Raw genomic sequence first — 26,193 nt, 5'->3', positions numbered from 1 at the left:
TTTACACGAATGGGTCCCTATATCATCTGCCATTTTACATCTTGCTCCCTCCTCGTGTCTTGGAGATTTTTTTTTTTTAAGCCACAAATCGGGAGTGCCTGGCTGCCTCGGTCAGTAGAGCATGCGGCTCTTGGTCTCGGGGTCATGAGTTCGAGCCCCATGTTGGGGGCAGAGATTACTTAGATAAACTTTAAACATAACCACAAATGGATCCGGTTTTTTGAAGACTGCAGAGCATTACACAGATTGTGGCATAATATACTGTAATCTAACCCATGAGCAGACAGATAGCATTTCCATTTTTTTCTGTCACGAACGAGACTGCACATGTATCTAATTTTTACATCTTCACATGCATTTGCAAGTTTTCTCACAGGTTGAATGACTTGCTTGCTCTAAAGAAACAGATATGGGTGAGATGGGTGAAGGTGATTGAGAGGTAGAAAGTTCCAGTTTTAAAGTAACCAAGTCATGGTGGTGAAAACATAAGGAAGGCAGTCAATAATATTGGAATAACGTGGTATGATGACAGATGGTGACTGCACTTCTTGTGGATGCTGCATTTGTGCAATTGTCAAATCGCTATCATGCACACCTAAAACTGATAGAATATTGTAGGTCTTTGCCACCATAAAACAAAATACACATATGTTCATTTCAAGTTTTAGTGGATGTTGTCTGTCGAATTTCCACCCAGAAAGTTTGCATTGGGGCGCCTGGGTGGCTCAGTTGGTTGAGCATCTGATTCTTGATTCCGGCTCGGGTCATGGGTCCCAGAGTCGTAGGATAGAGCCCCGAGTTGGGCTATGGGCTGACATCGTGGAGCCTGCTTAGGATTCTCTCTCTCTCCTCTCTCTCTCTCTCTCTGCGCCTCCCCTGCTCGCTCTTGCTCTCTCTCTCTCTCACACAATAAATAAGTAAACTTAAAAAAAAATAAAGACCTTGTCTAGAAGAGTTGGTTTTGGAGGGCCACAAGCCATTGTAATACCTAAGGCCAAGAATTATTGTTGGCCCCCTTGGGAGCCATGTGGCTCCCACTGAGAATAATACTCTAAAGGGAGAGTTGGGCAATAAACAAATAAGTGGAAAAGGTCACATCGGAGAGCCAAGAATGTTAGGAGGGAGAACGAAATGGAAAAGGAGGGAGAGAACATCTTGATCGTTGGAATCAGGAAAACTCTTCCCAGACTTAGGAAGACCAGCCTTGATTTCTTCAGCGGCAAAACGAAAATGATAATTTCCTCCTCACGGTGCCTGGCCTACAGTAAGCTCTCAGTAAGTGAGCTTTATAGTTATTACGTTTTTTAAAAACTTTTCTCAAAGGTAAATGGATCGCTCCTCCCCTCAGACTGGGGGCCCGCGCCCAGCGGCTCACCCAGCCGGCATCTCCACCTCCGTCCGCAGAGGGCGCTGTGGGCGCTGCGGCCGGGCCGCTCTAGGCGGCACGGGAAGTCTCGTGCTCCCTTCACTTCCGGTCTCTGGCCCGGGTTTGGGCTGCGTGGAGAGGCTCGTGAAATGCCGACTGGAGACTTTGAGTGAGTCGGGGGTCCCGGAGCGAACCCTGGGAGGGGGGCTGGGGGGCCTAGGGAGCACCATGGGGCCTGGGTACGTCGAGGCGGCGGGGGCCTGGCCTCGCTGACCCAGCCCTCCCCTCCGCAAACTTCTTGCAGTTCGAAGCCCAGCTGGGCCGACCAGGTGGAGGAGGAGGGCGAGGACGGTGAGTATGCCCGGTCGTCCCCGGTCACCTCAGCCAGCCCCCGGGACGGTCGCTGCCGCCTGCTCCGACCCTGCCACCGCGGTCCGATCCCGTAGGCCCCATCGCGGCGGCCTCTGGCCCGCGCCATCCTCCGGGCCAGCCTATCGCCAGTTCAGATGATCGCTGGCCCGGCCCTCCTCCCGTGCCACCGCCCAGCCCTCGTAGCTGCTCCCGGGAGGAAGTTGTAGCAGCCCGCCTCCTGGCTTTATGGGCTGCCCCCGCTTCCATCCTTGCCGTTGCTCGAGGTTACTCCAGCCAGCCCCACGTCCGGGCAGTTCTTCGCCAGCGCCCAGCCCTTGTCCCGCCTTCCCGGGCTCCTGGTGTGGGCCTCCACCCAAAGGGCCCTTCATTTTGTCTCGGGCGCCCCCGCTCCTCCAGCTCACCCTTCCTCCCCACACTCCCTTTTGTAGACAAATGTGTCACCAGCGAGCTCCTCAAGGGCATCCCTCTGGCCACTGGCGACACCAGCCCGGAACCCGAGTTAGTGCCCGGAGGTGAGTGGCGACCTCTGCTCCATTCGGGGCTGCCTCTCCCCAGCGGCATTCCCTCCTGGTCCCCATTCCCCGGGGCGCAGCTCCCTCACCTCTCCTCTCTCCCAGCTCCGCTGCCGCCTCCCAAGGAGGTCATCAATGGAAACATCAAGACGGTGACGGAGTACAAGATAGATGAGGATGGCAAGAAGTTCAAGGTGAGGCTGGGGGAGGAGGTGGGTGCCCTTGCTCTTGGGGGCACTTGCGCCAGGAGGGGACGGCGTGTGGGTGTTGGGTGGGTGGGGCTGGCTGGCTCCAGGTGCCTCAGAGACACAGGAAGTCCGAGCCTCTCCCCTCCCGTCCACAGATCGTTCGTACCTTCAGAATTGAGACTCGGAAGGCCTCAAAGGCTGTTGCGAGGAGGAAGGTGAGACCCTGCTCCTGTCTCGGGGGCTCCCCCGGGGCTGGCTCAGAGGAATTAGGAATCCCTTTTTTCTGGTGCCTTTAGTTTTAGGCACCTATTGTGTTGGAGCACGGCTGAGGTCGGTGTGTGTTCTGCTGGGGCACTGAAAAGTCAGTGGGGTTAGATTCTCAGTCCTCTCAGCTTGTCCACCAGGAGGAACGGAGCCAAGCCCTCCCCTGAGGTGGTCACAGCAGTTCCTGATCGACTGGGCTGCACGCTTGGGGAAGAAGTAACGATAAATACGTTTGGCACAACTTTCTGTGCCCTTTCTCTGTGCCAGACCCCGTGCCAAGTGCTCTGCGGGAAGTGTTCTCTCATCGGATCCCCCTGGCAACCCTGGGAGGCGGGGAGCATTTGTGGTCCCCGTCTTCTAGGGGAGGAGGCTGAGGCCTAGCTTATTTAACTAGCTCAAGGCCCCTCATGGTCTGGGTGACCCCTGCACACCTGAGCATCGCTTCCTGTGGGAGCTGGCCCACCTACTGTCACGGGTCCCCAGGAACGGTTGGCTGTGCGGCTGCTTCCTGCCGGGCCTTGGCTCTCTCATCTGGAACTTGGGGCCGAGAGCTGTCCCTACCTGCCTCCTGGAGCCGGCATGAGGTTGAGGCCCCGGCACATGCCAGGAGTGGTACACACTAGGAAACAGGAACTGTCATTGTCACCGCTCGGGGGGGCTTTGGGGGAGGGCGAAGAATGTGGTTCAGGCCCCGACAGGCTACTGTGGTCTGGGATGTCAGTGAAGGGGGTCCCACGTGGCCTTAACCTGTCCCTCATCCCGCCCCGAGCCCAGAACTGGAAGAAGTTTGGGAACTCAGAGTTTGACCCACCGGGGCCCAACGTGGCCACCACCACAGTCAGTGACGATGTGTCCATGACGTTCATCACCAGCAAAGAGGTGAGTGGGGCAACAGGGCAGGGCCAGTGGCCGTGACGGTGGTGGCCGGGGTGTGGCAGTCCCGCTCTGAGCGTCCCCTGACTGCCCGCCTAGGATCTGAACTGCCAGGAAGAGGAGGACCCAATGAACAAGCTCAAGGGCCAGAAGATTGTGTCCTGCCGCATCTGCAAGGGTGACCACTGGACTACCCGCTGTCCCTACAAGGACACTCTGGGGCCTATGCAGAAGGAGTTGGCGGAGCAGCTGGGCCTGTCCACCGGCGAGAAGGAGAAGCTGCCTGGAGGTGCCCGGGCCTGGGGATGCGGCTTGGCAGTCCGTGGGGCGGGGGTGGGGAGGTCCGCGTGCACCTCCGGGAGGGTCCTTGGTCTTCGCCTGCCGTCTGGGGACAGGGCCGTCCCCCTCGCCAGTTGTCCTCTCACGTCAGCACCGCGAGGCTGGCTGCGGCCTGGGTGTGCGTGAGAGAGCGTGGCTGGGTTGGTGACTGCTGGTGATGTCGCGCATCCTTTCTGGTTGGGGCTGGCAGACCGTTGCTTTCCACGGCTGTGTCTACACCGCACATGCTTGAGACTTACCAGCTGTGATTCTGTTGTGGACTCGAGTGTGCCGTGTCTGCCACAGACACGACCACGGCTCTGCGTGTGTGTGTGTGTGTGTGTGTGTGTGTGTGTCTGGACAGTTCTCCACCTGTGGCTTGATATGCAGCATATGTGGCACTTGCCTGAGTGTGTGGGACCTGGGGACTGTCCCTGCCGTGTTCCTGTGTGTTGTGAAGCTGAGCGGTCCTCTGGCCCTCAGCTAAGATTGCCTTGGGTTGCATCAGCGTCTGTGGCTTCTTCGGACTTCCTGGATGTGACCTTTATGTCCACGTGGCCACGGGGCCTGAGAACCGGCCAGATGCATGCAGTTTGATAGACGGTGCCTGGCCCGGCTTGGGGCCAGAACTGCCAGCATCCTGGGGTGGGCCTGTCCCTCATCTGTGCCGGGTGGAGCCTGACCCAGCTGCTTTGGCCTCCAGAGCTGGAGCCGGTGCAGGCCGCCCAGAACAAGACCGGGAAGTACGTGCCCCCGAGCCTGCGGGATGGGGCCAGCCGCCGCGGGGAGTCTATGCAGCCCAACCGCAGAGGTGAGCCGGCGGGAGGGCGCCTCCCGTTCCCCCCGTGACGATCCTTTGTCCGGGGCCTGGTGAGGGCTGTTCTCTTACCAGCTGCCTCTCCTTGCCTGTCCAGCTGACGACAACGCCACCATCCGTGTCACCAACCTGTCCGAGGACACTCGCGAGACCGACCTGCAGGAACTCTTCAGGCCCTTTGGCTCCATATCTCGCATCTACTTGGCGAAGGACAAGACCACTGGCCAGTCCAAGGTGGGCTGGTGGCTGTGGGGGTTGGGGAAGGGGTCGCCTGGCCTGGTTGTGCCCCTGACTCTGCCCCCCCCCCCCCCCAGGGCTTTGCCTTCATCAGCTTCCACCGCCGTGAGGATGCCGCACGCGCCATCGCCGGGGTGTCTGGCTTTGGATATGACCACCTCATCCTCAATGTCGAGTGGGCCAAGTAAGACCACTGCTGCACCCCTGCCTCCCGCCCCCTTGTCACAGCCAACACTCAGGCAGACCGTAGGCCCTGCGCTAGCTTAATAGCCACCAAGCTTGTTCCGAGGGACGGGTCATTTACTGTCCTTTTCTTTTTTTTTTCTTTTCAAAGTTGTTTTTTTTTTTTACTGTCCTTTTCTTAAGGAGGCCCCACTGCGCCTTGTGCAGCCTGCCCCCCCCCCCATTGCCACGGAGGCCCCAGTTGTATGTAGCAAGGAGTCTTGGAATTCCCTTTGGGATCTGAACTCCTCCCCCACAGGCTGTTCTCACCACCCGTTTCTCTCTTCAGGCCGTCAACCAACTAAGCAGCAGCCACCCGGCCCCCAGGGCCCCCGTGGAAGGCAGCTCCTCCGAGCGCGGGGCTCCCGGCAATAAAGAGGTTGCGGTTGTCACGTGCGGTCTTGTTTATTCACCTTGTCTAGTCACCTGCTCTGTGGCTAGTGGGGGCCAGCCCTCTCCGGGATCAGGGCTTCAGGCAGAAGTTCCTGCCCTCCCTGGCCTGGGCACCTTCAGTCCCCCATCAGGTCTTTCTGTCGACCACGGAGGAAGTGGCGGTTTGGGGCCTGCCATGCTCTCGGATGGATTCCAGGGCAGGCGGCAGCGGCTCAAAATAGGCCGGGTCGTCGGCTCAGCTCGGGGGACTAGGACCCCGAGGTTTTGGGGGTGGCTGTGACATTGAGGGGCAGGACTTGGCCAGAGCTCCCGGCATCCTCGGGGGGTTGGCTCTCCCCGCAGCCGAGGCAGCTTCCTGGACCGGGGCGGCAGCCGAGGCTGGGTGCCACGGCCATGTAAAGCAGAGGGTGGATGCAGATGGCCACGGGCATGAGGCCCCGCATCACCTGGTGGCTCACGTAGGTCCGCCAATCCAGCGCCGCCTCGGCCTCGGCCGAGTTAGCGAAGCCCGGGCAGCGGGCCCTCCAGTGCTGCCGGGCGGACACGTTGAGCACCAGCGTCACGTAGTAGGGCACGTAGGAGCCGGCGTAGAGGGCCATGCCGCTGGCCACCAGCACCGCCACACGCAGCTTCTCGGCCGCCGTCGTGCCGTGGCTGCGCAGCACCGCCCACCCGAGGGCGCCGTAGGCCGTCAGGGTGAGCAACAGCGGCAGGCCGCAGCCCGCCGTGGCCAGCGCCAGGCTGTAGGCTCCGTAGGCCTCGAGGCGCTGGTCCGCCGTCCCCAGGCACTTGGTGCAGGCCCCCGGCCTGGCCACAGAGCAGTCCCCCTCCTGCTGCGGCCGCTTCAGGTGGGAGAAGCCGAGCGTGGGCGCGGCCAGCACGGCTGCCAGCACCCAGCCGGCAGCGCTGACGGCCCAGGCGTGCTTGGCGCGCAGGCTGCTGCGGGTGAAGAAGGGGTGGACGATGCCCAGGTAGCGGTTTAGGCTGATGCAGGTGATGAAGAGGACGCTGCCCAGCAGGTTGCAGGTGAAGAGGAAGCGCTCCAGGCGGCACGCCAGCTCCCCGTACTGCCAGTTTTTGGGGGGGTAGAGGTAGGCGGCCAGCGGGAGCAGCGTCAGGGCGTAGAGCAGGTCGCTGACGGCCAGCTGTGCCGAGAAGACCACAGCCGGGTGCCACGGGCGCCGCTCCTGCGTGCCGAAGCGGTATAAGGCGAAGCCGTTGCTGGCCGCGGCCACCAGGAACTCAACCACCAGCACGGGCCACAGAAAGTCTTCCTGGAAACGACCGAGGACGCGATCGGCGGTGGCTGAGAAGTTGGTCGGGCAGGGTATGGCACCTGTGGGCAGATGGTGTCACCAAGTGAGCGCCGTCCCTCCTCGCGTGGCTTTTGATGCCTTCGGAACCCAGTCCTTCAGATTACGTACCACGTGGCGGGCTGCACCAGCCCTTTGGGGACACACTTTCTCGGAGTCCTTCCCATGCCCAGGAGGGGACACCAGCCACAGCAACTTCTTACGGAGGAAATCGGGCCCAGAAACGTCAGAAGCCCGAGTCCTTTCAGGTGATATCTACTAGGCTTGCTCTGGGTCCTGAATTCCAGAACTAGGTCGTCATTGCCTTCACGTGACAGCCATAAGCCAGCAATGACAACCCACAACCACCAGGCCTGCGTGGAGGAGGGGGAGTCCGGGGGAGTCCCCAACCCCACCGTAGCCCTCCCAAATCCAGCAAGCCTTGCTGCCTCCACCTTCAGAGTCGGTCACTTTCTCAGTGCCAGAGGCGCTGGCCTCCCAGCTCCCAACGACCTCCCTACGTGTTCCCCCCACGGCCTCCAGAGGGCACCCAAAGACACCCGAATCAGGCGGCTTTCACCTTTGAGGCTCCCTCCTCACCGGGAGGAAAAGGCAGTGCTCACCTCTGCCACGGAGGGGCCCCAGGAGCAAACCTCCGTCCAGCTGCTCCCTCTCATCTCCCTGTGACTCATTCCCTAGGTCTTTCCCACACTAGCTTTGTTTTTTTCTTCCCACACTGGCTTTCGATTCCTTAAGGCACATTCCACCTCAGGGCCTTTGCACTGATTCTCTCTTCCTGAGTCACCAGTGCCCCCACTCACCTCCTGGTCTTTAGCCCTGAGAGGGTTTTTTTTGAGAGGCATATTCTGACCCTCTATTATCACAACTGCACCCTGTCCCCCTTATTTCTGCAAATCCCGTGCTTCCATCTGACCATTGTTGAGAGGAAAAAAAAAAACAAAAGCCAAACCCAACCCAGAAGACCTCTCCTGAGGGCAGGGAGTGCCCCACAACTGGCTTCCCAGAGCCCAGAACAAGGCCTGGGACACAGCAGCGTGGACCAGAACAGAGATCTGCAATGGATTCCCTCTCACGTACCCAACTTAGCCTCAGCTTTGGGTGCACGGCCTGCTCCCAGTCTGTCCAGCAGGCTGGCCACGAGCTCCGTGCAAGGTGCCAGCGGCCCTCCCTCCCCCACGCGACTGCTTCCCCAACCACGCTTCTGCCTCCTCGTCCCATCTCCGCCCTGGGAGGAAGTCCCTGTCCAGACGCGATTAAGTCCCTCCCGTCTGCCTCCCAGGAGCCGGCCACCCCCAGCCTCGGTCCTGGGCAGCGCCACGGGGGCCAGGACCCTCACCTGATGTGGCGGCAGCCATGGCCCACGTGCCCTGCCTCCGGGTCCAGCGCCGAAGCCGCGCCACCAGGAGCACTGGTGCCGAGCCGAGCCGGTGCCGAGCTAACCAGCGGCGTGGCGGGCCCCTTCCTTCCCAGCAGCCCCGCCCTCTTTCTCTCAGCGCTGGCAGCTCAGCTCCGCCCACTGCCAACACCAGCCAGCTTCGCTTCCACCCCCGGCTTCCTTCCTCCTCACACTTCGCCCTCCAGAGCAGCCCAGTCACTGGCTTGCAGGTAACGGGGGCCTGGGGGGTTAGGCCGGGGACAGGCCCAGGACACCCCGAGGCACCAGACTGAATCTGCCCATCGCCCTCACCTGCAAAACAGTTCCTGCGTGTCCACTGCTCAGGATGTGGGTGCGAACCTAGCCCGGTTCCCAGAAGCTCCTGGCCCCGAGCCTCTGGGCTTTCTACCACGGGACTCCAGCTCTCCCCATTCCCAATGCAGACGCAAGACTCACGGGAAATCAAGCATTCGCCAGCGTGGGAGGTTGGAGAAAACCGCTCCTTTATGAAAGGAAACCGAGGGCTGCCCCTGGAGGCCCAGGTGGAAGCCCAGGGCAAAGGCTCTTGGGCCCCAATTTGGGGCATTCCATCCACTGCACCAGCCTGGCCTCAGACTGCTTTCTTAGGTGGCCGTGCTCGGCCCCGCCTGTGCTCCCAGGCAGCTCCTCTGCGTTCCAGCTTGGCCTGGGCCCGCTGGGGCCTGCCCTTGGCCTTTGGAGGCCTCCGGTCAGCGCCTCGATCTGGCCTCTGCCCCCTTCCTCGCTGCTTCTTGCCCGGGGGCCCGGCAGGCCGTCTTCGTTTGGCTGCCTTCGGAAACATGTCTGTGGGGAGAGACCACGTCAAGGCCACCAGGCCACAGGGACGGGCTCAAGGTGCCCAGCTGCACCAACCCCTGCCACATACCCTCATCAGGCTCCTCTCCCACTGCCTGGCGGAAATACTCGGCTTCATCCTCCTCTTCCTCTCGCTGGCCGGTCCCCTCTGGGGGGGCGCCGGGGTCCTCGGCATCGCTATCCCCACTGGCCTCTGCCCGCGTCCGCTTCATGCCTGCCAGGCTCTTCTTCCTGGAGGGAGAGATCATTTAGGGTGGCGGCCTGCACCCGAGACCCTGCCTCACCTGCACGGCCCACGGCCACACACCTGTGTGCCTCCCGCTGCTCCCGCTTGCGCAGAACATTCTGGGCCTGCTGGTCCTGCCTCTGGGCCTTGAGCCGTAGCTTCTCCTCCTTGGCCGCCAGGATGGCCCGAAGCTCCTCTTCAGTCTTGTGCACTGAGCGAGAAGAGACGGGTCACGGAGACCCAGATGTGTCAGTGCACCTCGCGACCCACCCGTGAGGGCCTTGGACTCCCAGCCCCTTGCTTCCCCAGCCCCATTCTCACCGAAACTGTGGAACAGCACGTTCCCCTCCCCAACACCCTCCTGGATTTTGATGAGCTGCAGTGTCATCCGGGGCCCAATCTGGAGGGACACAGGGGACGAGTCAGTCCTTCTTCAGGGCCGGGGGGAAGGGGGGTGGGTACTGCCAGAGGAAGTCACTTCTGACCCTGGGCCTGCCCCGGGCTGGGCCTCACCTCAGTGAGCCGCACGGCACTCTGCTGGGCCCGCATGTTGCCGCGTCCCGCGACGGCTTGGGGCAGCTCCGTGATGTTGTGCTCCCCATCGGGCTCTGCCTCGCTCTCGGACAGCCCGGCGCCCCTGTGCACAGGACACACTGGTCAGTAGGGATCCCAGGCTCCTGGGACAGCTCCGGGGTCTCCGGCGCGGTAGTGATCTCCCCACCCAGTGCCCTCCTCACGTGGCCAATAGCTCGCTGATGTCCTGTAGACGGCTCATGTTGGGGAACTTCTCCTGTAGAAGCTTCTTCATCCCACGACTTGCGCCCACAGGAACGACTTTGATGCTACTGCAACACCCAGGGTGTGAGAAGGGGGGTTAGGGATCCTGAGACTGGAGGTCAGCTCTGCCCCCCTCCCCTTTCCACAGTGCGTCAGGGCGTTTACTTTGAAACTGAGCAATCACCGAGCCTCAGCAGGAGCGCTGTCATCAGCCACACGTGGAAGCCCTGCCTCCTCCCCTCCCCCCGCCCCTCAACAAGAGTACTCACTAATGACGAAAATCTAGCTCCTGGGAGTCAGGGTTGTAGTTGATGAGGAGGCAGCGCTTGATGGTGTTTAGGTTCACCTGGAAAGGGGAGGCGAGGGCACAGCAACAGGTCAACTGCCCACGGGCTTCCCTGTGTGCTGGAGCCACAGCGGGCCCTGGCCCTGTTCCAGAAATCTCTCAGCAGGGAGATGTGGCACTGGGGGGACTAAAGGACTGGCAGGCGCGCTGGCTAGAGTTCTTGGTTCTGAGGCCCACCGAAGCCGTCCACACCGTGGGTGGACTGCTCCCTGATGATCAGCATCTAACAGGCCTAACCTGAGGCCAGCTGGTGCCAGGGATTAGGAACTAGGGCTCTGGAGCCAGACAGCTTAAAAGACCCAGTCCTGCCCTCTGCGTCTAACCTCTGACTAATGACTTCCCCTCTGTCAGTCTGTCTCCCCATCCGTCAACTGGTGTCCCAACTACCTGGCACGCTGCTCAGGCTAATACTCAATCCCCACTCAAGAAATAAAGGACAATCAGGATCATTCTCCGCCTTTCAGAGAGGAAGAAAGCTTACGAGGGAGTCTCTTACCCCAGGGTCACGAACACGTGAGGGACATGTGACCTCAGGAGCCGGAGCGCTCTGCCTCCGCGCTGAGAGGCAAGGACCGAGCAAACGAGCCAAGGGCCTGCGTGTGGTACCTACTGTCCACCCTTCCACCCTCACCCGCCACCGCCCCAGGCCCAGCCCACCTTGTGCACATTGATGGAGGGGAACAGGTTCTGGAACATGGTGGCCATGAGCTTCACATGCATGCCGTGGGGGCCGAAGCTGTTGAGCACCAAGAGGGGTGGATGGGCAAACTGCTGCTCGTGCATGCGGTGTCGGCGCAAGGAGGAGACCACGTCGCGCACTAGTGTGTACTGCAGGACGGGGGGAGGAGTGAGGCCTGACAGCCACACATGGCTGGCGCCCTCCCTGAATTCGTCCTCTACCCAACGTGGCCCTCATTACCTCTGACCCTTACCTTATTGATCCGGAAGGTCAAGGTGGGGCCTCCTGGGAGGCGCATCAGCTTCTATGGGAAAAACAAAACAAAAGGATTGGTCAGAGTCAAGGTGTCCAGCTAGGCAGCAGGGAGTGGGATCCTCCGCCCCATCTCTTCAGAGCGTTTACTTTGAAGCCAGAATCATGGCAACTCAGAGGCATATGGGTTCATCGTGAGAGTTGGGGGAGGAGGAGGGCAGGGGGAAGATAAGGGGTGTGGGTGTTAACTCACAAAGTAGATGTTTGTCTCCGTTTTACTCAAGATCAGAAAGTGTGTGACCCCAAGGGGCCCCGCCACTGCCACACAATCCTTCAGAGTGTTTTTCTTTCGTATCTGAGAGTTACAAACACAAAATGGAAAGATCGTTAGGTATCCTCTCCCCGAGCAAGGGCTATAAGCCGAAGCTCTTATGCCCCTTCTTGAATTTAACCTGTCGCAGAAAGAAAGGAGTGGAATGTTCTTGAGCTCTGGACCTAACCCGACTTAAATTTGCTCGTTTACTGTGCCTGGCCCATTTTGCAGATGAGCCACCTGGGCCCTGCGACGTTAGTTAACTTTCTCCAGGCCTTTGAAAGAACCCAAGTTTCCACTCTAGCTTTGCTAACTCTAGTCCCTTTTTAACCACCAGTCTTAGACATCCAGCCAAAGCGGGTTCATCTGCGCCCCCTCGCAGCTGCCCCACAAAATCCGAAAAGGCAGGGACGATGGTCCCCATAAAGGTCCCTTTCTCCTGCCAGGGAGCCTGAAGGCTCACGCGGTTCTGCGGTTGGAACCACCTCCGTAGCGGCGAAGACGGGGCCAAAGGCTGGAGGCGGGGTGGGAGGTGCAGACCTGCAGGCGGGTGGCGGTGAGGGGCTCCATGACCCGACGAAGGTCCAGGCTGAGCTGCCGGACGCCGCGACCCGCGCGGCCCCGCGCGAACACGAACGAGTGCGGCTGCGCGGCGTAGGCCTCGAGGTTGCGGAGCTGCGCCTGGGCGCGAGCACGCTTCTGGTGACGGGACTGCAGGGGCGAAAGGCGAGCGGTCAGCGCCACGGCCTCCGCAGGGACCCCACCGGCCCCCCACCGGCCCTGCCCGTGCCCTCGCCCTCGCCCTCGCCCCCAGGCCGCCGCGCCTCACCCGCCCCGACTGCCCCATGCCGCCAACTCCTCCGCTGGGACGCTTCTGCCGGGTGCTTCCGGCGCCGCGCCGCTCGCTTCCGGCGCCGGCGAGGTGACGACGTGAGGCGGAACTGCGCGGTGACGTCACCAGACGAGCAGAAAGCCACAGAGGGGTTGCTACGGAGACACCTGGTGCTTGTTTCTATGGAAACCGGGCGGGGCCAGTGTCTCAGCGAAGCGGCGCCGGCTTCGGAGAAATAAGTTGGGGGTTCGAATCCTACTTCGGCTCATTTATACCAGCTGGGCGATTTTGACAGCCATTTTATGCACTCTGAGGCTCCTACAAGTATTCTAAAGAGAGGATGGTACTCATTTCCCCTCTGATCCACTTACTAAGAAAGATGATGCACAATGCTTGGCACAAAGGCACCAGGCACTTGGGGAACAACCAGAGAAATGGGTAGAGCATAGCAATTACGTATATAGGCCCCCAGCTCCTGAGGGCCAGCGGTCTTCCCCGGGGGCCCTGTCTGCGGCGGAGAGATGGAAACTCCACATCACCTTCTGGAAACTTAGGGCAAGGCGGGCGCTTTGTGAATAACTCACCCCCTCCCGGTTTCCGCTCAAAGCCCCAGTCTTGGCCTCAGGCCTCTGGCTTCTTCCCCAGAACCTTGGGGTGGGGAAAAGGGACGCCCCCAACGTCTCTTTCCCTGTCCCATAGGTTTCCTTCCACCATCTGCTTTCCCTCCCCCATTTGCTTCCTCTCTCCTGTCTCTCCTTCCCAATTCTTTCTCCTCTTCCCCTCCTCCATCTCCCCTTCCCCATCCTTGTCTTCTTCCTATCTCTGTCTCCCTCTGCCCCACTTTGTCTCTGCCATCAGTTGTCTCTTTCATTGCCTTCAAGTTTCCATCTCTCTTATGTCTCTATCCCCATCTCTCTCTTCTCATCCCTCTTCCTGACTCCCCCCCCCGCCCCGTCTCTGTCCATCTCCTCCCATGTCTCTCCCCTTCTCTGTCTCTTGTACTCTCTCTCTCTCATCTGTCAGTCCCTCTCTGTGACTTATGAGGTTTCTTCTCTGCTGCCAATGGAGGAAGCTGGAGGGGGCTGCGGGTGGGGGGCCGAGGGGCCCAGTGTGGGGGGGCCCCAGCCCAGGCCTGGAGCCCAGCCTGGCAGCCTCTCTCAGATCTGGGACGACCATTTCCTCTTTCAGCCCGGGAGTCCACTCGGGTTACGAGTTCAGGACAGTAGGAACCAGGCGAAGGAGGCTGCTCCCTGAGAGTGTGTCTGCAGGTCAGTGAGGCCTTTGTGCAGGTGGGAGACCCTAGACCAGGCTCTGGGGGGGCTCTATGGGGGTCCCTTTGTACCTCTGAGGAATGACCGCATGTTTTCTGTCCCTGCATGATTTGACCTGAGGATGTGACAGTGTACGTGGGAGACAAATGGGAACATGTACACTGTGGTGGGCAAGTGGGCAGGGACCAGGGTTTCACTGTCTACCTGGTTAGTGCCTCTGTGCTTGCCAGTGTGAGACCCCACTCTGCCCACAGGGTATTTTCCTTTAAGTCGTGGTGTGTGTGTGTGTGTGTGTCGCTGCCAGAATCTGTGCTATGTTTCCAGCCGTGTCTTCATATGTGCCTGCGCCGGGCAAATCCGCAGACACACACACAGATTCCATGTCTACCTTTGTGGCTCCGTGCAGTGGTTTGTCTCATTGGGGACCCGTGTGTCTTGATTTCTGCCCTGTTGTGGGCACACGGTGTGTGGCAGGTCAGGGTATATGTGTGTGAGTGCGGGAGCCAAGTTACCTGGGCTGAGTTCCACCGTTCTCCAGCTGTGTGGCTGTGGGCAAACCACTCACCCTCCCTCAGGCTCAGTTTTCCCTCTTGTAAAATGAGGCTTCGTAGGAACAAAGGTTGTGAAGGCAAAGGCTAAATGAGATAGAAGGTGTGGATTTTAGAGGCACGCCTGGCGGCAGCAGGTGCCAACATTTCCTGTTGTCTTTCTCTGTGGTGTGTCTGTGTCCTCCCCCTGTCCCCCCCCCGCCCCCCCCCCCCCGGCCTCACGGGGCCTGCAGCCTCCCACGCTCTGTGCTCTGCTGTGGGGGGAACATCCGGAGCACTGACCTGTGTTATCAGGCCCTGGTGGCCTGGGCAAGGGGGTCTGGCCATTTTGCCTCGGTTCTCATGCAAGAAACGATAAATATTTACAGTTGGAGCTCCTGGTCTCAGCACCACGGCTCTGGTTCCAAGCTCTGGAGGACAGGGGTGGTTACCAAGCCTCCTCCCTCCTGCTCTCCCACCAGCCTCTCCCCTTCCTCACTCAGAGGCTCCTCCTGGACCCTCAGCTCCTCCTGGGACTTCTCGTCTGCTGCAAGCCTTGCTGGACTCAGGGTCTTGGTCCTGAGAGGTGAGAGGTGAGAGGGAAGGAGGGCATGAGGACAGGGGGAGGCCGATTTTACCTGTTTGGCGACCCGGGCTTCTCCAGGCCTCCTTCTCACCCCAGGTTGAGCTCCTGGAAAGGTGGTGGATGTTACACATGAAGTCTGGCTCCAAGGGGTGTGGTCCATCCCTGTCGTGGGGGGCCTGGTGTCGTCAACGAGGGGGCAAGGAGAGCTCCAGCTTGGTGTGCATATATGATAGCAAATATGCCTTTCTCCAGCTCAGAACCTTTTGGAGCTCGCACCTCACTCAGAGTGAAAGCCCAAGTCCTTCTGGGGCCCACGAGACCCTGCACGCTTGGCCCCGTCCCCTCCCTGTTCTCATTCCTCCTGCTCTCCCCCTTGCTCGCTCTGTTCCAGTCTTACGGGCCTCCCTGCTATTCCTTGGGCACCTCAAAGGCTCTAGCTCAGGGCTTGCTTCTCCCTGTGCCTGGAATGCTCTTACCCTTGTCTCTTCCTTCAGGTCTTGGCTCAAGTGTCCTCTTCTTAGTAAGTTCTGACCCCTCTGTTTCAAACGGCCCCTCTGGGCACCTGGGTGGCTCAGTCAGTTGAACATCCTCGCCTTGATTTCAGCTCAGGTCACTATCTCACAGTTCATGGGATCGAGCCCCTCATCGGGCTGTGCACTGACAGCACAGGGCCAGCTTGGGATCCTGTCTCTCCCTCTGTCCCTCTCTCTCTGCACCTCCCCTGCTCGCGTGCCTGCGGTCTCAAAATTAAAAAAATCTTAAAAAAAAAAAAAGGCCTCTCATCCCAGAACCCCCACCCGCATCCCCACTTAAGTGTTCTAACAACTTACCACCCTCTGACCTACCCACCATCCGTCTTTCCATCCAGGACGTCAGCTGCCTGGGGGCAGGGATTTTGTCTGTTGTTGGTCCTGGGCGGGTCCGCTGCCTGGACCAGCTCTTGGCACACAATAGGCACAAAAGGAGCGTCTGCTGAATGTGTGAACAAGGTGATGTGTGTGACCTTGAAGACCTCGAGGCACCTGCCCGTGTGTGTGGCCACCCGGACATGTGGGTTTGGACACAGTGGAACTTGGGGCAGACAGGGGTGACGTGTGGACGTGGGAGACGTGTTCTGAGTACTGGCAAGTGCGTGTGAGAGGCCTGTGTGTCCTCATCTGAGAGGCTGCAAGCGGCTGAACCCCGAGAAAGAAGACAAGGGGAGCCAGGGAGGTGGCCACAGTACATGCATAGGAGCTCACCTGTGTGAGCGGGGCAACACTTGGGAGGGTACGACAGAGCTGGGGCATGTGAGTGTTGAGGGGCGTGCACTGAACAAAACCCAGGCTCAGCCTCTGCGAGCGGATATTTTGGTGGAGGAATTCAGATAATAAACACCGGCAAACAAACGAGGCAATTCCAGAGAGAGACAAATGCTAAAATGACAAAGCGGGACTGTGATAGAGAGTGCCCAGGAGGAGCAACGCTAAATGGGGGTGGTCAGGGAGGGCTTCTGAGGAGGGGACATCTGAGCTAAGACCTGAGTAAGGAGAGAGAGGAGGCCATGTTAAAATTCCGGGAAGAATGTTCCAGACCGAGGAAAGGGCAAGTACAAAGGCCCTGAGGCAGGACTGTGCCTGGTGTGTTTGAGGAGCAACAAGGAGGCCAGTGTGCCTCGAACACAGTGAGTGAGGGGTGAGTGGGAGAGGAGGGCAGGGAGGGGACAGGAAGAGGGTGCAGGGCCTTGTGGGGGCGCAGGAAGACTTGGACTTTTGCTCTGAGTGAGCTGGGAGCCACAAAGGGTTCTCTAGGAAAAGGAGAGACACGACCTGATTCTTTGGCAGCTGTGGGAGAAACAGACCAGAGGCTGATGGCAGACAACTGGAGGTCTGGGGGGCAGCTGATGTAAGGAAATCCAGATGGTGTCTTGAGCTGGGATCATGGTGGGGGGTGAGCATGGGGGAATGTGGAGGAATTCAGGGTCCAAACAGAAGAGCTGACAGGCCTAGCTGATAGGTTGGATCTGTTGTGAAAAAAGAGGAGACAGGAATGACTCTGGGATTGGGGGAGATGGGGCCTCTGCTACTAGACTGAGTTAGTGAGACTTTATCTCTCACCCCACCTCACCCCTCTCACCCGTTCTCCTTCTGCTCCTGCCTCCCCATAAGTTCCTTCAATACATCAGGCGCAGTCTAGCCTCAGGGCTTTTGCATTTGCTGTTCCCTCTGCCAGGGATGCTGTTCTTCCCCAGATATCCTCATTACTTCCTCCCTTACCTCCTCCAGGAGGTCTTCCCTCCTTTCAAATTGCCAGGGCCCAGATCTCCACATCTCTCTGTTTTCCTGTTATCTTAACACCGGCTAATACACTCTATTAATCCCTATAGCTTATTTGGTTCTTGCCCATCAGGGCAGGAAGTTTTGTGTTTTGTTCCATACCGTAGTCCCTAGAACCGTGGCTGGCACACAGCAAGCACTCAATGAATGAATGCATGACACGCTGTCCCGCAGGGCGCCGGGAACCAAGTGGAAAGGCCAGGGTGGGATCCCTGGGGCATCTCAGCCTGGGGGCGGGGACCTGGAGCAACGCGGGTTTGGCGCAACCCGAGAGTTGGGGGCCCGGCTAGGCTCCCGGGACTCCCCTCCTTCCTGTTCGTCCTCTGCCTTCAGGTCTGCCATGTCGGCGCCTCAGCTGCGCACGTTGCAGCTGCTGCTCCTGCTGGGCGCGACGTGGGCGCGGGCGGGAGCCCCGCGCTGCACCTACACCTTCGTGCTGCCGCAGCAGAAGTTCACGGGCGCCGTGTGCTGGAGCGGGCCGACCGCCGCGCGCCCGGCCGCGGAGGCCGTGAACGCCAGCGAGGTGGCAGCGCTGCGCATGCGCGTGGGCCGCCACGAGGAGCTGCTGCGCGAACTTCAGCGGCTGGCGGCGGCGGATGGCGCCGTGGCCGGCGAGGTGCGCGCGCTGCGCAAAGAGAGCCGCGGCCTGAGCGCGCGCCTGGGCCAGTTGCGCGCGCAGCTGCAGCACGAGGCGGGGCCGGGGGCGGGTCCAGGACCGGGGGCGGAGCCCGCTGCTCTGCTGGCGCTGCTTGGGGAGCGCGTGCTCAACGTGTCAGCCGAGGCGCAGCGCGCCGCCGCCCGCTTCCACCAGCTGGATGTCAAGTTCCGGGAGCTGGCGCAGCTGGTCACCCAGCAGAGTGGCCTCATCGCCCGCCTGGAGCGCCTGTGCCCGGGGGGCACGGGTGGGCAGCAGCAGGTAACCTTAAAGCTGGCCACGAATCGTAGCCACTTCCTGTTTGCATCATTTGTAAGATGGGGCTCTTGCAACCCCACGCACGATCTCTGAAACGCAGTTTTGAAATCCGAAAAGCTCCAAATACCAGATTCCTGCTTCTCCTTCCACAGCTCATTTGGATCAGAACGCGACTGGCGACTACCTAAAGTCTTTACTTATCCACTTAATATAAATATTCATAGTGCCTGTGATCAAGCATATTATTACGTAAAGACCAAGGATCCATGTTAGGGAGGTGTTATGTGATATAAATATAGACCCTGTGCTACTGTTCTAACTTCTGTTATATTATTTTTAATTCTGGAACATGGCTGGCCCTAATTTTGAATAAGATTGTTGCTCCGTGACAACCCATACCTCACAAGGCTGTTGGGAGCATTCAGTAAGCTAATACTCATTGTTGGAGGTACTCTTACCATCAATACTTTACAGAAAAGGAGAGTCAGAGTCAGAGAAGTTAAGCTGTGAACACCAGAGCAGGAATTTAAGCTCAGCGCTGCTCTTGACAGCTAGAGTTAGGCTTTGGGAAGTATCCATTCTAGGGCTGGGACGTGCCCCTGCCTGATCCACCCATCTGGGTGTTGGGAGATTTAGGGGCCCAGTGTCTTTTCAACTGAAGGCTAGTGCAATCACATCTGAGTCTCTTGGTCACCGCAGGTCCTGCCACCGCCCCTGGTACCTGTGGTTCCTGTCAGTCTGGTGGGTGGCATTAATGATACCAGCAGGAGGCTAGACCCGGCTCCAGAGCCCCTGAGAGACCAGACCCTGAGACAGCAGGGGCCCTTGGCTTCTCCCGTGCCTGCAGGGCACCCTGCTGTCCCCACCAAACCGACAGGTAAGATGAGGGCAGGAATGTTGGGGATGCGAGAAGCTAGGGAGTTCCCAGTGCATTGTGAGGAGATGGAAATAGGAGCCAGGATTTTAATGGCAGATTTCTCTCATGGTAAGAGGACTGGAAGAAATGATGCTTTTATTCTGGTGATCGAACAAGGAGCCATGGCTCTCATCCTGATAAAGACCAAGATCCTTACTGTGGTATGAAAATAGGAAAGGCTTTTCTTTTGGTGAGGGGACAGGGAATTTAGGACTGCTTATTGGTAAGAATTTAAGCGAGCTCAGAGGGTCATGTTCGGGATTTGTACTCTGGTGAGGCTTTAGAACCAGGATTTAAGTACCCCAGGCTCCACATTTGCTGTAGTGAGAAAAGAATGACCCAGAGTATTAACTCAGGTAAGGACATGGGTACTGGGGCTCTTATTTTGGCCAGGGAATGGGAGAGGCAGGACTGCTGTTCTGGTGAGGGGATGAGAGAAGAATGCAGATCTATATACCAACAAGGGGTTGGTTGGTCCAGGCTGTGCCTTCCCCTTATCTCTGTACCCACAGGCCCATGGCAAGATTGTGCAGAGGCCCACCGGTCAGGCCACAGGCAGAGTGGTGTGTATGAACTGCGACTGGGTCGGCACGTGGGGTCGGCGTGGTGTGAGCAGCAGCTGGAGGGTGGAGGCTGGACTGTGATCCAAAGGCGGCAAGATGGCTCTGTCAACTTCTTCACCACCTGGCAGCACTACAAGGTGGGCGTGGGCGGGCAGGGGCAGGGCTGTGTCGGGGAGGGGACCTGCTTCTGACCTGCTGACTTTCCTGTCCTACCAGGTGGGCTTTGGGCAGCCTGATGGAGAATACTGGCTGGGTCTGGAACCTGTGCATCAGCTGACCAGCCGTGGGGACCATGAGTTATTGGTGCTCCTGGAGGATTGGGGAGGGCGTAGCGCACGTGCCCACTATGATGGTTTCTCCCTGGAGCCCGAGAGTGACCACTATCGCCTACGGCTTGGCCAGTACCATGGAGATGCTGGAGACTCTCTTTCCTGGCACAATGACAAGCCTTTCAGCACCGTGGATAGGGATCGAGACTCCTATTCTGGTAAGCAGAGCTCTTATTCTGGTGGGGAGTGGGGACAGGGGAGGAGGGACTCCTAGGGAGGGAATGCAAAGAATGAAAAGAGTGGAGTGACACTTCCCTCTGGTAAGGATCAGGGTAAGCAAGAGAACAGAGGGGAGGACTTTTATTCTGGTGAGGGGACGGAGAGCCTAGATTCCTTCTTTCATGAGGCAGTTGCTTCCCCCTGTTCTGGTGAAAGGCAAGGAGAGCTAGCAGTCTTATTCCAGAAAGGAAGTAGGGAAGATTTTTCCCTTGATAAAGGTAGAGCTTCTAGTTTTCAGAAAGAGTGGAAAAGGTATAACGTGTACTTTGGTAGGGGGATAGGGAAGGAATTAAAGTTATTACTCTAAAAAAGAAAGGGGCCAGGGCTCTTAATCTGGTGAGGAGAGAGGATCAGGGTTGCATTCACTAAGAGTGGGAAGGGCCAGGGGACGCGTGGCAAAAGCCTTGCGCTGAGATGCTCGTAGAGGTTTTTATTCTGGTAAGAGGACATGGATTTTCTCTCTCCTCAGGTAACTGTGCCTTGTACCAGCGGGGAGGCTGGTGGTACCATGCCTGTGCCCACTCCAACCTCAATGGCGTGTGGCACCGTGGTGGCCATTACCGCAGCCGCTACCAAGATGGGGTCTACTGGGCTGAGTTTCGTGGCGGGGCTTACTCTCTCAAGAAGGCTGCCATGCTGATCCGGCCCCTGAGGCTGTGACCGTCTGTCCATCTGTCCCCCAGGTCCCAGAGGATGTTTGTCAGCAGGAGCCCAAGTCGTCCTGGCTACCCCTGCTTTGTGACTTAGTGTGGGTCACGTCCCACACACTCTCCTGTTGTGAATCTGCTCCCCGGGGTCCTGAAAACGGGACCCAGGAATCCCCCTGCCAATGTCGCAGACCCAAATGGCTCCTCGAGGGCATTTCGATCTCAGTTTGAGCTCATATTTTATAACAACACAAAATATCCACAGACTGTGTCCGGTTTGCATCTGCACCTGTCCGGGGTCACTCCCCATGCCCACCCTCGCCCTCCTCCTCCTCTTCCTCCTCCTCCTCCACCTTCAGGTCCTCCAGGATGAGGTTGTCCAGGTCCTCCAGGAGGCCCCCCTGGCTCAGGCAGGTGGCCACAGTGGAGCCACTACTGATGTGGGGGTTGCTGGGGTGCAAGACTTTAGGCAGGTGGTTCTGCTTCCGGCTCTTGGGGTGAGCGCAGGATGTCCCAGGCACGTGGGGCTCTGGGGAGGAAGAGGTTCTGAGGTCATGGAGCTTGAGGCCCACGTAAGACTCTGGGGGCAAAGGGGCTGCAGCCATGGGGACTCGGGAGGGGAGGGGCTGAGGCTACAGGCCGTAGGGCCAGACCTACAGGAAATTCAGAGATGAAAGTCGCAGGTGTTGAAGCCACTAGAGACCCAGGGACATGGGCATCGCCTGAGACTACAGAAGACAAAACAGGAACCAAGGACACAGAGACCGTGGCAGAGGTCACGAGGACACAGGGGGAACCACTCAGTCTCAGGGGCAAGAGCACGGAATGTGGCTGATGCCATGGGAGATGGGTATTACAAGGGGGAGGGTCTGGTGTTGGAGCCTGGAGATCGATGGGGGGCCGGTGCGTGGAAGATGTGAAAGGAGAGGCTGATGTCACGGGATGAGCTACGTGGCTCTGGGGACTGAGGCCTTAGGAGGCACATGGAAGTAGCAGGCAGAGACCTTGGTACTTAGGGCCCGGGAGGCGGATGTCCCAGGAGTCAAGGTCACATAGACCGCCCAGAGCGAGGGAGGTCACGGGGACGTGGCAGGCCCTCACCTCGCCGGTTGTAGCAGTCGGCGGCCGAGCAGGAGTGGGTATGGGTGCTGCGGCGGTCCGTGTCCCGGTCCCAGCGTGGAGGGAGGATCCGTGTTGGATACACGGGGAAGCCGCACCCGTAGCAGGGGGACGAGGACCCCATCTGTGCCCAGCCCCTGGGGGCGGGCAGGGCCGTGAGGGTCCAAAGGTGAGGCCCGGGCCAGGGTGGGACCAGGGAAGGGAAGGGCAGGGCTGGGGGTGGGGGGGAGGGGGCGTGGAGGGTGGGGTGGGGGTCAGCACCCTCACCGGAAGTTGTGCCGACACTTCGGGCAGTGGAACTCAGCCACGCCCCACATCTTGTCACAAGGCACCGGCTCATAGCGCTTTCGGCATTTTCTGCACCGGGACACCTGGGTGTGCAGAGTGGGGGGCAGGCTTGCGGTCAGAGGTGAGCCCCGGTAGCTTGACCCTGGCCACAGTGCACACCACTGATCAGGGGGGGTTCAGAAGCCCGACTTGGGGTTGTGGTTTCGAGGTCAGGTTTGATTTCTGTGGTAGATGTCGAACTGTGGAGTCAGAGGACAGGCTCTGGGGTCGGGGAGGAGCTCAGAAGTCCAACTCAGGGTTGGGGGGCGGGGTCTGAGATGGAGGTTGAGCTCTGAGACTGCAGGTCAAGGGTCAAGGGTCGATATTCTTAGGTCAGAAGTTCAGATACTGAGGATGGGGATCGGGTTATCACCTCCTTCCGCTGGGGTACGCGCCGCCACCAGACATGGTCACAGGAAGAGCAGGCAAACTGCCGATCCACGGCCGGAATGAGGTCTTCCTGCGCACGCTGGAACATGCGGAGGTTGGCTTCTGTCAGTGGCAGCAGGGAGGTCGCCACGGCCTGCAGGATGGGGACAAGAGGATGGTCACGCCTGTTCCGCTAACATAAACACGTCAGCCCTCTTTCCTCTACAGATATGTCGCCTCTCCCGCCCCTGTAACATCTCTCCCTCTTGTCCGTGGACATCCCCCACCATCCCCTGGGAATGTCCTCCTCACTCTGCCTCCCCCATCCCATACCCTGGACCCACCTGGATGTCCTGGTCCTGCTTCATATCCTCTGGTGGGTCCTGGGTGGAGACATCAGGGGCAGAAACTGGGGATGCAGCTCAGACCTCTTTTTTACCAATGTGTCTTGGGGGCGGGGCTCCTGCGTGGGGAGGCAGGGTCCTGGCCCCATGTGATTAGGGTGTCCTTAGCTCAGGAGGTGCTGACTGACCAGTGTCCACTTTTAGAGGGCCAGGCGCATGACCTCAGTTATCCTTAGAGTAGCCTTGAGAGCAGGGGGAGGGGAGGGGGCACACCTATTATCCCCACTGCTCAGATGAGGAAACCGCGGCTCTGAGCTGGGAGAGGGGTTGCCCGAGATCACCCTGAGGGAGCGCGGCAGAACGAGCCGCATCCCTGATGAGGGGCATCTCAGAGCCCAGCTCTGATCCTAGGTGGCCAAGGTTTAAATCCCAGCTGCTGCCTGCTTGCTCTGTCACCCTGGCAAGTGACTTAGTCACTCTCTCAGTTTCCTCATCTGTAAAATGGACGTGGTAAATAATAGGACTTGTCTCAATGGATCAATAGGGTGATGAAATTCAAAACAACATGCGGAAGCGCTCTTTCCTAGTACTGTTTGTTTTCATTTTTAAAATTTTTAAGAAGGCTCCAGACGCAACGTGGGCCTTAAATCCATGACCCTGAGATCAAGAGTCACATGCTCCAGTGACTGAACCAGCCACACCCCCCCAGAGGCCCCTCCTATTATTTTTAACATACCCTTTACATGTGTAACTGTAAAGAATATAGTGTACTTTGTTAACACTCTTTAGCAACTCTAAGAGGTGGAATCCACACTGCACTAGCCACCAAAGTCATTTAAGGGGTCAAGTGACCGTGTTGCACCTGTGCCTCAAAGCCTTTCATCCATCCATCCATCCATCCATCCATCCATCCATCCGTTACATGGGGTTCCCAGCCCCTCTCTCCTTCCCATCTCCTGTTTATCCCAGCCTGAATGTGTGTCCTTTGCTTACTCTATTCCCTCTTGCAGGAAGCCTTTCCTGACCTCCAGGGGTCCTCTACAATGACATTAATCTTGATTCATTTCACTGCCTAGTTTCATGTCTCTCTCCCCTACTTAACGTCATCAACATGTAATGTAATGAGTGCCTACAGCTTGCAGTCTCCCTGGTCTAACACATTACTGAAAGGTGAATAAGTCAATGTGGATCGTGAGTTGGGGACTGGTGGTGCACAGAAGGGGCTCATCATGGATAGGCCAGGTCCCTTCTGTTCCACCTCCCCAGTCACCCCATCCTTTGAAGGGAGGGGGGCAGTTTACCTGGGCATCCAGATCATTACTCAGTTCCTGTCCATCTCTCTGCTTTACCCCTGGTGGGGAGAGTAAGTGTAAGTAAAAGGTCCTTGAAGGATCTTGTGGGAGTTTCAGGGTCCCCAGAGTCCCAATATAGACCCTCCCCAGGAGATGATCTCAGCGCCTCTTCCTACCCTTAACACAGACCACACCTCTCCTGCGTGCTCCCCACGCCCAACCCCTACCAGGACCGGGACCCCAGCCTGCTCACCGTACACGATGGATCGCCCCACGCCGGTGTGGTCGCTGCCAAATTTCCTCATCAGAGTCCCCGCCTTCTTGGAGGATACCTTCCCATGAAACTTCTCCTGGAGGCGCCGGACGCTTTTCTCCAGCTGGGGTGGGCACAGGGGGGTTCCGATCGGGTAAGGAGAGGAGCAATCGCCCCTCCCCCATCTCTAGGCATCCTTCTCCCAGCCCGAACTTGACCCTCGGTTTTGGCCTCTCCCCCCCCGCCCCCCCCGCCCCAATCCCTCCCCCTCCCCCCGCCATCCCTCTACGGCATTTCCTGGAAAAAGCCAAAGTCCCCACAGGGCATTGGGGGAGGGAGCGGACTGGGGCGAGCGTCCCAGACTAAGGGAAGAGGCCGGCCAGGTAACCTCTGGCTCCTGACCCTTGACCCTGCAGCCCCCGCTTTTCCTCGAGGAGGCCGCATTTCACTCTGGGGGATGTGGCGGTCATTCTCCTTTCTGAGGGGAGCCAATGCCAGCCAGGGTGAAGGTCTAGGCTTCGGATGGAGTCTCCAGAAATTGCGAAGCCCCCTCCGCGCCCCCGGCCCCTCCCCAGAGTCTCCTGAGAGACCCCGGCCCAGCCGTAGCCATCTCCTACCTCCACACCTTCTTGAGACATGGTGGCGGCGGCGCAGGTTCCCGCGAGGGTCCGCACTGCGCGCTCAGAGCCCCCCTACCCGGGCGCGCCCGTCGGTCCAGCAGCCGCGCAGGGCAGGGGGCGGGGCCTCCGGGCGGCCCCGCCCTTCCTTCCCGGCCCCCTCTTTCGCTTTCGATTGCGGGGGGTGGGGGGGGGGTGGACGGGGCGCTCTGGCTCCGCCCTGGCTCCGCCTCTGCTCTTGCGCCCCAGACCCAGGCGGGCGCCAGGGGTCTGCACCCTGCGGCGGAGCGCGCGCACCTCGGGCGGTGGAGGCGGCGCGGCCTCTGCAGTCGGTCACATGTCCCCACGCTGCGCGGGGTCCGCGTCTTCACGTCCCTCGTGGGGGCGGGGCCGCATCGGAACGCCGCCTTGGATCTCCGTGTCCCCCTCAGTTCGCGCTCCCCCACTTGATAACCCTCTTCTCTCCTCCCGCAGGAACCAGGCGCTAATTAGGACCTGGGCCCCCTACCAGCTCTGAGTCTCTTAACGGGGCTACATCCCCTTTCTGAACCTCAGTTTACTCCTCTGTAAAATGGGTTGATACAGTGGCTACATCCTGGGTATGTGTGTTTGCCAGGCTTGGAGACCCCGGGTAGGGCGCTTAGTAGCACCTGGCGTGGGGTAGGCAAACTAGTCACTGGGCCGCCTACTATGTGCCTCTGCCAAAGGAGCAGGTAGTTGGACAAAGGGGAAGATGCTTGTTAAAAATACAGGTTGCTGGTCCCTAGGAGTGCGGCAGCAGTCGACTGTTCAGGGGTTCCCAGGAATCTGCATTGTAAATCGGAAGGTTGAGCATGCTCTTGGCCAGAACTTTTTTCTTTTCTTTTCTTTCTTTCTTTCTTTTTTTTTTTTTTTTAAGTAGGCTTCACGCCCAAGGTGGGGCTTGAACTCTCGACCCTGAGATCAAGAGTCGCATGCTCCAGCAACGGAGCCAGCCAGGGGCCCCTATTGTATAAAGATATTGTTTAACAAACAAGCAAAAATGGAGATTAAAAAGTATAGGTGTTCTGATGTCTTCTACTTGAACTCCGAAGCTTT

General features: G+C 58.9%; 4 protein-coding genes and 2 non-coding genes across 7 annotated transcripts; 2 read left to right on the top strand and 4 right to left on the bottom strand.

Annotated features, from left to right (window-relative positions):
- Positions 1–1,454: 1,454 nt before the first annotated feature.
- On the top strand, positions 1,455–5,561 carry EIF3G (eukaryotic translation initiation factor 3 subunit G). The gene is made up of 11 exons (XM_047094909.1): positions 1,455–1,535; positions 1,671–1,717; positions 2,167–2,250; positions 2,356–2,444; positions 2,594–2,653; positions 3,477–3,581; positions 3,675–3,864; positions 4,597–4,704; positions 4,808–4,944; positions 5,025–5,131; positions 5,459–5,561. Exons 1-11 carry the CDS (start codon positions 1,516–1,518, stop codon positions 5,472–5,474), a joined length of 963 nt encoding a protein of 320 aa, XP_046950865.1. The 5' UTR covers positions 1,455–1,515; the 3' UTR covers positions 5,475–5,561.
- On the bottom strand, positions 5,559–14,697 carry P2RY11 (purinergic receptor P2Y11). Its single transcript, XM_047094911.1, is given in 15 exon segments — positions 5,559–6,898; positions 8,986–9,072; positions 9,155–9,315; positions 9,392–9,521; positions 9,632–9,710; positions 9,824–9,947; positions 10,048–10,155; positions 10,357–10,433; positions 11,091–11,261; positions 11,366–11,416; positions 11,618–11,719; positions 12,218–12,388; positions 12,507–12,689; positions 14,293–14,415; positions 14,611–14,697. Coding segments are annotated over 15 exon segments (2,736 nt in total). The 5' UTR covers positions 14,656–14,697; the 3' UTR covers positions 5,559–5,774.
- LOC124525262 (small nucleolar RNA U105B) lies at positions 10,230–10,309 on the bottom strand. Its single transcript, XR_006965469.1, has one exon. It is a non-coding gene; the product is annotated as a small nucleolar RNA U105B (small nucleolar RNA).
- On the bottom strand, positions 11,486–11,572 carry LOC124525256 (small nucleolar RNA SNORD105). Its single transcript, XR_006965463.1, has one exon. It is a non-coding gene; the product is annotated as a small nucleolar RNA SNORD105 (small nucleolar RNA).
- Positions 14,671–21,059, top strand: ANGPTL6 (angiopoietin like 6). Of its 2 annotated transcripts, none has more exons than XM_047094907.1 (6): positions 14,671–14,900; positions 17,542–18,124; positions 18,821–18,998; positions 19,550–19,737; positions 19,817–20,087; positions 20,618–21,059. In XM_047094907.1, exons 1-6 carry the CDS (start codon positions 14,671–14,673, stop codon positions 20,806–20,808), a joined length of 1,641 nt encoding a protein of 546 aa, XP_046950863.1. In that variant the 3' UTR covers positions 20,809–21,059. The 2 variants fall into 2 exon arrangements, with proteins under 2 accessions (XP_046950863.1, XP_046950864.1); XM_047094908.1 differs by having other exon boundaries at positions 14,814–14,893.
- Positions 21,016–25,394, bottom strand: SHFL (shiftless antiviral inhibitor of ribosomal frameshifting). Its single transcript, XM_047094910.1, has 8 exons — positions 25,117–25,394; positions 24,500–24,623; positions 24,256–24,305; positions 22,955–22,993; positions 22,615–22,764; positions 22,182–22,285; positions 21,897–22,051; positions 21,016–21,324 (listed from the first exon to the last, which is right to left on the bottom strand). The coding sequence occupies exons 1-8, from the start codon at positions 25,135–25,137 to the stop codon at positions 21,095–21,097; spliced, it is 873 nt and encodes a 290-aa protein (XP_046950866.1). The 5' UTR covers positions 25,138–25,394; the 3' UTR covers positions 21,016–21,094.
- Positions 25,395–26,193: the final 799 nt, after the last annotated feature.

This window comes from Lynx rufus, unplaced genomic scaffold (assembly GCF_022079265.1).
Source record: "Lynx rufus isolate CCGP_SWC_20201006 ecotype Redwood Valley unplaced genomic scaffold, mLynRuf1.p SCAF_4, whole genome shotgun sequence".
Taxonomy (NCBI): Eukaryota; Metazoa; Chordata; class Mammalia; order Carnivora; family Felidae; genus Lynx; species Lynx rufus.
Note: the sequence above shows the minus strand (reverse complement) of the source record. Positions and strands in the feature narration are given on the sequence as shown.